This window comes from Fringilla coelebs (assembly GCF_963513975.1).
Source record: "Fringilla coelebs genome assembly, chromosome: 1".
NCBI classification, from domain to species: Eukaryota; Metazoa; Chordata; class Aves; order Passeriformes; family Fringillidae; genus Fringilla; species Fringilla coelebs.
In genome coordinates, this window is record NC_140028.1 from 14092488 (window position 1) to 14104697 (window position 12210).

The following is a 12210-nucleotide window of genomic DNA, read 5'->3' on the forward strand; positions in this document are numbered from 1 at the left end:
TACAGTATTAAGTCTGACCTCCACATGGTTTAGTTTGATTATTTTTTCACAACATTACATTTCACTTATATTTGTATTGCTTAATCTATTTTCCTACCGGGATAACAGCAAACAATAGCCTGCATCTCTATCAGTTTTAATCCTGTTAGTTTATATAATAAACAGAAAATCCTTAATACTAACTTGAATAATTACATTAGTGCCAGCCAGGTACATGCCAGAGACTGAAACTAACTGAGGCCAAATTTAGTATTTTATTGTGTTTGCAACACAGCTAGAAACTCTTTTTTTCCTTACATTTCAGCATAGCACACCAGCTCTTTTCCAGCTCTCACCATCCTCATTACCACTATTGCTTTGATTTTCTCCTCTTCCAGGAAAAAAAATCTCGGACCTCTCCTTAGATATTTTTTCTAAGGAGTGTTACAAAGAGCATGCAGGAAATTATACCGAAAATTCAGTTCATAAGATGAAGAAGCTTTCTTTAATGGGACCTTGCACCAAGTTTCAAACTATGCTTTTTTTCTTCTTTATATTAACACAGAGATAATATAACACAGAGATAATTATGGTTCAAATTCTGATTGTGCTTGTTTTCACCTGCAGAATAGGAATTCTATTCTTAATTAGTGTATAAACTGTTAGTGGCTGATGCTGTAAACAGCTGTTTATACAAGAGCAAGCTGAAGTAGAATAGAGATCTTCACACAAAAAGGTAAAACAAAGTAGCAGTTATCAAAATTAAATATGTGGGGGTTTTTATTCATATAAAAACCAAATACACTGGTTGAAAAATATACAAAGGTTTATAAATCAAGTCAAGCTATATTCCTTTAAACAAACATAATAAATACACATATAAAATACAACCTCTTTTCATTTGAATTAAAAACACATTAAAAACTTTCAGTATAAAAAGTTTCCAACCTTGCTCCAGTGCTTGAAGAATGAGTCTTTATAACTCCACTGACCAAAGTCCTCCCAGTGTGCAGATCTGCATGTGCATTGGGCAGCATAATAATGCTTCTCAAGTCAGAAGTGCTTTATCTCCACAGCTCCTGGGAAGGTGTGAATAGAATCCACACAGTGCCTCTACTTGCTAGTCTTCTCCAAAACCCATTCAATCACCTGGGCAAATAAATGAGAAAGCAAACAATTTACATACCTCCTGGTTTTGAAAGCAAATTAAGAACATCTCTCAGACATTATCAGTTCTTTCTTTAGTCCATTGTCACCATCTGTGTAGTATTTACTAAACAGGATTTAATAGCAAACTACTCAGGAGAAGAAAGTATTGTTAATAATCTGAGAGGAAACAGCATTACCCTAGAATTGTATTTAATCTTACAGAATGCTCTGTCTTTAGGAAAAGGCATTTTTGGAATCCCTGAATTGAAATACTTCACCCTATTCTCTTCATATAACAGCAAGAAGGTGCACATAGTGCCAAACAGCTCATGCTTCCAGCAGTGAAAGTTCCTAATGCCAGAGAAGAAAGAATGAAGGATAATTTGTGCACTGCTGTATCTACCACTATTATCACTGCTGCTTTCAAAACAGGGCAGTTGTTCAGATCACTGACTAAATACTCTCTAATACAGAGACTTAAGCAGTTTAGGAGGACACCAATTTTAATGCCTTTTGCCAACAGCAAATATACAAAAAACTACCAATTTTCTGCCCAAAGATGGAGGTGAGAAGCAGTGTATCCAGCACAATAGCCCAGTTCAACCACAAACATCACAACTCATATAGATTTTGAAACCTTATCATATAGATTGGAAACCTCATCAAAGCAATCCACAAAGGAATACAGCACAGAACACAGCAAATACTGCTCTCACAGAGCAAGTTCTCTGGGGATCTAGCAGCTTTCTTGAGAGTGTGTTCTGTTACTTACCTACCTCAGTTCAAATTCTTCCACTTTTTTTTGGTTTTTTTTTTTTTTTCCCCCCAAACCTTGGAGTCACCTCAGTGTATGTCTCAGAACTTAGTACCAGAGTTACTTAATTTCTGGAGGAATATTTACTTCTGTCATTTGCCTGTGCTGCTGTGCATGCAAGTCCCACATTATGCACAAATAACCTCACCTGATATCCCTTGTGCTTACAGTTACTCACAAGCCTCAAATTACTAATTTTCATTGTTTTTTAAAAAAAATTTATTTCCTTTCATAGACCTGCTTATTACTTCCTAACCTTTGAAATGTTATTTCCTTCAACACAAGAAAAGAACAACTCCCTAATGATCCTAATTAAAGAAAAATCGCTTCTCTCTCGGGTTTTTTTTTCCTGTTTGTTTCAGTGATGAAGAAACATTTATTGTCTTCATTTCCATTTCTCACTGTGACACATCATCTTGGCACCTGTAACTAAAATACCATCCAAAACCTGGAAATTCTGCCTTGGAACTACTGCCTGAGAGAGAGTTTGTGTGAGATCAGAGTGAAATGAGACCCACATGCACCTCTTCATCCCTTAAAGCTGTGGACTACACCATCCTGTGGCTATGTACAGCAACAAATAAACACATGGTCTTACCTGTTTAGCATTGCTATTTGCTGTTTTCTTCATTTCATCAAGAAGTCCTCTGGAAGTTTTTAGGTCCTAAATATGAAACAAAAAGCCAGCATACAGTCATTCTAATTTGGGTTATATAAGCCCTGATAACCAGGGCAGTGTTACACTTTTATCACCTCATTCAGAACAAAAGAAAAATTTGCCTTTGCTTTTTTAATAAAAAAAAGGAAAATAATTTAAATCTATTCCAATGGGTTGCAGGTTTCCTTACAGCAGTCCAAACCTAGTACTCAATTATGACTGAGTCTTCCTAAATTTCTGCATATTTCTGCACAATTTCCAGAATTTTTTTTCAATGACATTCAAAGTTCTCACAGTCTTGACTGAAATCCTGTTTCTATATAAACATGGAAATCAGCTGTGAGCTTACCCTGTAATACAGATTTCTGACAAAGAACAGAGAAAAGAAAACCAGTGCAGAAAAGGGAAAAATCTAGAATGGCTTTTCTGTTTTGCAGAGTCCAACCTCATCTACTCTTTTAAACAAAGCAAGAACAAAACCTTGCCTGGAGAGAAGGAAAATGCATTTACTACTTGTCTCCAGAGGAAAATAATACCTATGTTACCATGCTTTTGAATTATGCAGCATACAAAAGGATTCAAAGGACTCCCACACACTTGGAGCTGCAAGACAGTTCAGGAGAACACAATCCTGTGACACCTCTCTCTAGAAAGGACAGGATCACTGCCATATTCTTCCTTTTCCTTTTCTACTTGAAATGGAACCACAATCCCTGATTTGCTCTACTTACACATCCCTACCTGCAGTCCTTTCTGATTTTGGATTAGGAGATCTTCCTTCAGGGCATATTTCAGGGAGATTTTGGGAGCACTTACAGAATGACTGCACAACTGTGTTCCAATTATTTAAGAAATTGGTGCTTATCAGCAAGATGTTCTGATTGCGTAAGCATCCAGCCCTGTTCAACTTTCTTTTAGCTTAAAGCACCATTACTGAAGGTGACTAAACTGAGCTGGTTCACCCATAGTGGTAGGTTAAACACATGCAAATGAACAGAACAGCAGCTCAGCTTGGGAGCAATAGCTTTTAATCACTCCATACTGTAATTAATTTGATTTTGTGATCAGACCAAGTAACATGGGCTTCAGCATTGACTCACAGTCTCCTAGGTATTGTGGAAAGAACTCTCATCTCCCCCTAAACATGAGGTTGATGCAATTCTGCAGGGTGCTGCTGAGCCAGTATGTGCTAGATAACAGAGAACATCATGTCAGGGAACTGCTATTTCCAAGTCAGTTCTGTAAGATTCTTATTGAGCCAGCAACCTTAGAGCAAGGGAGAAAGCTGAGCTGTCACAGCTACAGCTGGGAGATAAGTCTATTGCCTCCTTAGCTATTGCAGCTCTTAAGAGTGACCTAAGCTAACAGGCCCATGCTTTAGCATATTATTTCACTATGTATAAAAGGTTACTGCTTTAGAAGGCTTTAAAACAAGCAAAACCCCACCAAACTATATTGTAAAACTACCTTCTCCATTTGACAAGTCCAAAGGTCTGTCCACACAATCTACACATGACTAACACACCACTGGGAAATACTAGCTTAATCAGCTCTGAATATCCCACATGCTAGCTCAAGTTTTATTTAGGAGTGGCTTCACTTAACTAAGAATAAAGAACTGCAAGAGTGTGTCTTTTAGTTACCTTTAAGTAGAATTTTGATATCTCAAATAGACGCTGGCTGCATGATGCAAAGCACTTATGATCTTCTGCAATTCCATGTTTTTGAAGAGTCTTAGCAACCACCTCCTTCAACATCTTGGAAACAGAAGAAAACACTCAGAAGTTCATCCCAACTATTGACAGGAAAAATTGTCCATGGGAAGCAAAAAAGCCCAACACAGAAAACCTGATCTTTTGTGATCTTGCCTGCTTTTAATCTATTGCCAAACATGATCAGCTCACTGCCTGAATTTGAGCAGAGTTATTTAACAATCTATTTCCATTTCCTTAATTTTAAAATATTAAGAAAATGCTTACATGTCAAGGATCAGTGAACAGTCACATGGAGCTTGGAAGATAAGAAAAGAAGAGTATTATCTTGGGTTTTTTCTTCTCCAAAATAATCTATATCAAATTATCACTTTTTGCTGTACTGATTTTCCCTTGTTTGATGCACACATATTAAAAAAAAATTAAAATTTGACACTAAAGTCTCATTAGATAATTTCTTCTGACTTTTTTTTACATCAGAGATGTTTAAACTCTGCTGTAGGTCTGAATGAGTCACACCAATTTCTGCTTCTTGGACCATTCCAGCTTGCCTTTAACAGTACCTTAAGATTCTTGCAGTGTTCTCCTTGTTCCCTGGGGTTAATTAGAATTTGTATCACCAAGCCAAAATCAGTTTTGTATATTGTATTTTGTATATTGTATTAGAAGAGGCATTCCTAATATACACAGCTAATAATTAGACATTATTCCACCAAATTATTTAACTGCTATCTCAATTAATGGATTTATAAAACTACAGGAATCTCTTTATTCTCAGACTAGTCTGTTCCTCCACGATGCCTTTGACACTTCCAGAATATATATCTCTTTGGTGCCTTTAGGTTTTACATCAATCATCTATATTTCATAACTCCTATTATTTGCTATTCATTTCCACCTTTTTTATTCCTCATCATTGTCTCTCTCCTTAATTTTCTGGGCATGATCAAATTTTCTTTGCACACTTGTTCTTTCTTTGCTTCTGCAGCACTCTCCTCAGTGCCTTCAAGGATTCACTTACACAAGTGAACAGAATGAAATTCAGTAACAAATACAGATGAAGATAATTTACGTTGAGTTAAAAAATTTTTACAAATCAAGTCCCATGGAAAGAAGTTAAGCAGCTCTTCTCCACTAAGAGAACAAGGCAGATGTTTACCCTTGTGTGTTTCTGGGATCTCGACTCCTTCTCTGGCCTTGCAGCCTCAGGCTCTGCAGCTGGGCCAGCCCCAGTGGCAGCTCGGGGGCCGTGGCCGGGCGGTTTCAATGGTGCTGCAGCCACACAAAGGGACCTCTGCGAGCGCTTCCGCGGCACCGCCACTGCACAGACACTCCTGCTGCTCCCGCCTGCCTGCGACAGCAGCGACTCTGAGCTCTCGGATTTGGTTAGCCTACAAAGAACAGGAAAAAACCCTATAAAAGTAACTTTCAGGTTTTGTACTGACTCTTTTAGTGCCATTGCTTCTGCCAGAGAGGCTGCTGTTTCAGAGCAGTAAGTACTGAGCATTCCTGCAAACAACACCTGAAAACAGCAGACAGGAAGACAGGATTCTATTCTGAAAAATTTTTTTGTATTAGAAGAGCACTCTGCTGACTGGACTGGGATATGATATGTAGACCCATTCTACCTGTGATTAAAAAGGTCTAGAAACAAACTGAAGAAATCAGGTAACTAAGAAAATAAAACTCTTGGGAAGAGAATTGGCCTCCAGTCTTCCGATGAGATATAATTTCTTGAAAATATCTAATTTCTTTTGGCCCTATAGGAATGTCACAACTCAACTACAAGAACTTGGGCATTATAATTCTATGGAAACGTTGTAATCCTTGATCCTTCAACTGTAAGAGCATCAGTAATTCCAAACTTCAATTTACAAAATGTTAAGTATAATCACACCTTCATTTCTAACTATTTAGTAAGCTGCAAAAGATATACTTATTTCTAAAACCAGACCTCTGTTAAAGGCTTATTGTGATTAGAATGCAAAGGATATCAACCTGGAAATACGGTAGAAGTGAAGTATTAGCAGCTATTATTCAGTGACAGAGTCTGCATCTTCAGAGGACAAGATACAAAGGGAAATCTTAAAAACTAGACTTCCAGAAAAGACTTTAATAAACAAGGCTGACAATAAGATTGAATTTTGGTAGGTCATCTTATGCCAGCAGTCCTTTGGATTAGAAATTCAATTATTCTGTTTGTACAATCCTTGGCTTTCTAAACCTTTAGTTGTTTATTCATAGTACAGGAGCACTGACTGTTTCAATCCTAGATGAGGCTATCTGTCATCTTTTCAAAGGCACTTGACACTGCAGGATATAACCCCAAATCTGTTAAATAAAGTGTGCCTGTGCTGCATGGTTTTGATTTATCTAATGCCATCGATGAAAGATCACACTTGAGAAAAAAAAAATGAACCTACAGAAGAGGATTAAACAACTAGACCATTTGTCTAGATAGCTTCACTAAAACATTTTGAAATGAAAGATGCAGTTCACAAGAGACTACTGAAACATTTCATGCTAAAGATTCATTTTATTCAGTGCATTACCTTTTCTTGGGATAAAAGTAATCCAGGTCTTTTGATCTTCGTTTTAGCCTTGATGTCTCTGTTTTGAATTCACTTTGCAAAGTCTCTCCATCAGGGACACTTCCAGGCTCTGACAAGACTGCAGGAGATGGGAGAGGACTCAAGACAAGTGGCACAGGGCAGCACTCTTTGGTGCAAGTAGTCTGAGTTTCATAGCGAATAAGACGAGTTTGAAGTTCAGCATATCCCACATCTCTCTCCAAGGCTCTTCTATCATCAAGACAATATCTAAAATTGAAATTGGGTGAGAAACCTGTGAGAGAAAGTCTCTGTTTTATTACAATCAGAAAAACTTACTTTTGACAGTCATGTGAACTCCAAAATGTTTTTCTTTTTTTGTTTGAACTGGTATACTGTTCTGACAGACAACTTTTAACAGCCCAGTAAATTAATATTTGCCTGATGGCTTTTGCTATACTTAAGTCCAACTCCAACAAAGAAGCCGAATTATATACTATTTGTAACTCTTTACCCTGTTCTTACAATGTTTCCATGGACATTAGCAGAATTTTTTCCTTGAACAAATTCTTTGAAATGCAACTTTTAGCATTGTTTGAGATAAGCACTGCTGTATGAGAGATTCACATTTTTTAAGTACTCAAAATACCAAGAAAGTATCACTGAACAAGCACAAGCTTCCTATTGACTACAATGAATAAGTGGTTTGATCAACTAAATCAACAGAACAAACTGTAATAACTACAGTGGGGCTGAAAGATAACAAATGAACAAGTGCCAACGCAGTGAAACATACACATGAGGTAATACAAAATGCATCTTAAGTAACTTTCTCCTGGTATAAATGATTTCCAGGATTCCTTGCAAGAGAACAGTGTTTCATCACCCAGTAACTTACAGTAGTGCAGGGAAAAGTAACAGTAAACCCTGTCTTATTCCAGCCTTTTTGTTACATTTTGTTTTGAGCAGTGTGAGCTCTTGTTCAGCCCACCCTTCAAACTGCTCAGCAATTTCAAGGTATTTAATTTTTCTTATTTATATTCTCAGTCCCCTGAGTAGTCACATACCCTACAAAGATAAAAAAATCCATTTAACTTTAGAAGTTAAATTGCCATTTTACTCACTGCTTTAATGGCAATTGCTTTCTATTTGCAAAACAGCATTCAAGTGTCTGGCACATGTTTATTACGCCAAAAATTTGATTTAATCATAAATAAGAACAGCCTCCCATTCACAAGTCCTGGTCTGCATGGGGGACTTCAGCCATCCCAATAATCTGTTGAAGAACCAATATGTAGGACAGAGGCAATCCAGGAGGCTCCTGGAATGCACTGGTAACTTCCTTCTCTGAGTGAGGTGAGGTGCTATGCTGGACCTTGTGCCCACCAAGAAGGAGAGGGTGGTGGGGAACGTAAAGCTCAAGGGCAGCCTTGGCTGAAGTGACCATTAAATAATGGAGTTTGGGATCCTCAGGGCAGCAAGGAGAGCACACAGCAAGTTCACCCCTGGACTTCAGGAAAGCAGTTTGCCACTGACACCAAGCTCTGTGGCATGGTCAACACTAGAGGGAAGACGCTTGAGAGGTGGCCCTGTGCAAACCTGATAAGGTTCAACAAGGCCAAGTGCAAGGTCCTGCACCTGGATAAGGACAATGCCAGCACAAATACAGGCTGGGTAAAAAATGAATTAAGAGCAGCTCTGGGGAAAAAGATGTGGGATATTGGTGTCCCTGCCCATGGCATGGAGGCTGCAACTAAATGATCTTTAAGGTCCCTTCCAACTCAAACCATTCTATGATAACAGCTGCTCCTTGTTTTTTTGACAAGACTTTACCTCTAAATATAAATACAGCAGCTGGGCAGATGAAAACTTCATAGTACCAAACACATCTGCCACACAGCCACAATACTCTTGTTACAATACATTCTGCTCATACACTACCTCCCACTCTACTGCTTCCCTCCCATTCTGCTGAGCACACTGCCCCTGCAATATTAATATGCCAGGACCTTCCTCCTCTCCGCAATACCCAGGCCTCCCTGTGGTCTACATCTGTCACATTTTGCTAGGAGAAGAGGCAGCACAAGCTGTGCTGTGCCTAATTTGAAATCTCAGGCACACTCCTTGCTGAGGTCAGGCAGGGCAGCAAGATACCACACAGCAACAGACAAGTGGTTTCTTCCCACACCTACCATATGCATTTCTCTTTTCTACCCAGTTGCCTCTCTGTGCCACTTACTACAAATCTAAAAAGGCTCATGAGTTACTGTTTAGAAAAAGAGAGAACTAAAGAGACAGGAGTGCTCCATTGGCCTAGAGAACCTGGCTAAAATTACCAGATATTAAACACAGACCTAATGTAACTATTTGTAAAATCAGTAGGGAAAAAATACCAGCAGCACTGTTAGTCAATTCTGATAATCTGAAAATGTGATTTTAGGAGGCAGCAGAAGCTTGCACGAAAACTGAACTAACCATGCTTGGTATCCACTGCATTTCTTAATATATACTGCAGTAAGACTGTCTGTATGGAAGAGTTATGCTTAATTATCTACTCCAGCATTTCTATAGCCTTTGTCCTTTTCTCTCAATGTCAATATTTGTATTTTTCGAAACTCTTTTTATACAGCTATATTATGTGACAGTTTGCCCATTTGTTTGATTTGACAAAAAACTATTGCTGGCTGGCTGAGATTAACTAACAGTCCTAGCCATATGGCTCCTCTTGAACATCCTTACCACTAACACTTGCCTGCTGGTGTTTTCAGGCTCCCTGAACATGCAGGTAGCAGCATCATAGCAGGTCTCATTAAACCTTTTGACTATCAGTCCTAAAGTATCTACAATTAAATATCAAAGCAGAAACCATGTATGTACTTAAAACATGTGCTTCACTAGGAACTTGATATGTACTAATTCCCTTGCCATTTTTAGCTCTGAATTAAAATTTTCAGAGACACTGAGACACAGCAGTACAACTGAGAAAAAAAACACCTTCAATGTTTCTACATTACCATCAAGGCAGCAATGTTGCAATTGAAACCAGTATCATTTAATCCATAATTAACATACCCTTAACATGTTGCTTGAAACATTTCTAATTACACTTAGACTGGAAACTAAAAAATAAATCTGAGAAAAGAAGCCAGGAAACTTACTCAAGTCCATGATAATGGCATCCAGCTGCTTTTTCAAAAGGCAAACCTCTGAGTTTTCGAGGAGTAAGCTCTGGTGTCAAAAGAAAGGCATTTTCACTGAAAGGAGAAAAATAAAGATCTATTTTAACCAGTTACCATCAGGATAAATTATACTTCCAAAAATCAGAAACAAATGCCTTCACATATGAAGAACAAAAGAGCATGTCCTGCAGCTAAGCCTCTAGGATGAAAAATCAATGGAAAATTAAATCTGTATTGAAGTGAGAATTTAAGTACAACTAATTCCTACTGAGGTATTATTGTTACAGAAGCTCTTAGACATTTCTTAGATGGTTAAGGTCACTGCTCCAAACAAGTTACCAATAAAACTAGGCAAATATCACAATGTCACAATGGGACACCTGAGTGGTAGAATGAACTGAGAGGAACTGGGAAGTGACCTCCCATTTCTCAATCACTCACTATAAGTAGTGAATTCCTTCCCTTTAGCTTCAAATTATTGCCTCACCTAACACTCATCTTTCCCAGACTTCAGAACTCAGGGCTTGTTTCCTGGGATATTTCAATTCCAGCTAGTAACTCTCTACAGCTAAATCAAAGAGTGTATTTGTTTGAGGGTATTTCAAGGGAATAAGCCATAGCAAGCAGAGAGGAAGATCTTGCTGCCAGATCTCAACCTACCCTGACATTTATCTCTAAAGAAGGGAAGACACAAAGACAAGATGTAACAGAATCTGAAACTTACATACTGCTTCAAATTTTATTCATATACTCTGCCTCTGCACCATTTCCACTGGAATAATCTGACAAAAACATCCAGGAAAGATGTAATACTGAATCTAGCAAAATGATAATTTGGAAAGACTGTCAGCCAAAACTATCAAACTTCCATCTAAGCTCAAACACAGAAAACAACTGAACATGCCTTTAATTCACCAGTCTCTCAAAATCTCTTCAATCCTTCTGTTGGTCAGGAAGATCCTTGAATCCATTTCACTGCTCTTGATCACCTACTGTGCAAAGCTCCTCATAATTCCAGAGAATTTAGTCAAAGCATCTGCTAGGGGAGCGAGCAGCTCGGAGTACAGTGTTCTGCTGGACTCAATTCAAACTCAGATCTCACTCATCTGTACCTCAAAGCGAATCATTCAAGACACTGAAGGTATTCTAGGCTATAGCACTTCTCTGGAGGCTTTGAAAAAAATCAAAGACTAAAAAAATAGATTTTTTTAGTAAAAAATTATTCACTTCTTTCCCACGCAACTAGTTGGAAGGGAAACATTTTAGCCAAAATTCTAAATTTTCTCCACTCATTAACAACCCAGTAGGAGATTCGAAATCTTTACTGCATATTTTCTAATTTGCTTGAATTGTCTGCTCAGAACATATTCAGTTTAGTTTCAAAACTTCAGTAACTATTTTATGGAAGTCTCAAAAATCCTACAGAAAATCCAAAATACTACAGAACCTTTCCCTTACACAAGCACTCTTATTACATATAATGAAGTCTGATAAAGGATCAAGGGCTCTATCAAATAATTGCATCACAGTTTCTATTATTCAGTATTAAAAAGGTCAACAAATATAATTGCAGTGACTGCAAAGACTGTCTTGCCTACCTAGCACTCTGTGACACACTGCACAAATAGTACAGGTTCTGTTTCTACAAACACTATCTGACTCTTACAGAGTCTGGCCTTAACTCTAATAGATGTACAGATCCTGAAAATTATTCCAGTAACTCCATGTATCTATAAAAAGCATGACAGGAGACAAACACAGGATCAGATATTTTCTTATTTTGTCTTCCCACCTAGACTCCTTTCAACTGAAAGAAATCATACCAAAAAATTAAAGCACTACCACAGTAGCTTCTGCTTTACTAGAAATACTCTTTTGGAAATGGACACATAGGGCAGCAGCAGCTTGGCAGGGCTCTACCAGTAACAAGGTTGTACTTCAGGTGATGATTTTGTTATTTAAATGCCTAGGAACAAGATCATCATCTCCAGCCACTTCAGATTCTGAGCAAACTAAATAGCAACACTGACCGGAGACCAAAACAGCTGATTTCACTGGCAGGCATGTGACGTAAGGATGTTGCAAGTTATAAACTCAAATCCAGTTAGGCATTCTGTGACTCCCATTCCACCCTTATTTACACCCCCCACATCAGCTCTGAGTTTGGTGT

At 38.1% G+C, this 12210-nt stretch overlaps 1 protein-coding gene across 1 annotated transcript in view; it reads right to left on the reverse strand.

The window, feature by feature from the left end:
- Positions 1-652: 652 nt before the first annotated feature.
- MTBP (MDM2 binding protein) overlaps positions 653-12210 on the reverse strand; it is a gene marked incomplete at its 5' end in the record, with an annotated part of 28514 nt that continues 16956 nt past the window's right edge. Inside the window, 6 exons of the mRNA XM_084201409.1 lie at positions 653-1128; positions 2541-2606; positions 4244-4357; positions 5472-5703; positions 6865-7131; positions 10020-10115. Coding sequence (XP_084057535.1) covers positions 1093-1128; positions 2541-2606; positions 4244-4357; positions 5472-5703; positions 6865-7131; positions 10020-10115 — 811 coding nt within the window. The 3' untranslated portion in view covers positions 653-1092. The remainder of the gene's footprint in view (positions 1129-2540; positions 2607-4243; positions 4358-5471; positions 5704-6864; positions 7132-10019; positions 10116-12210) is intronic.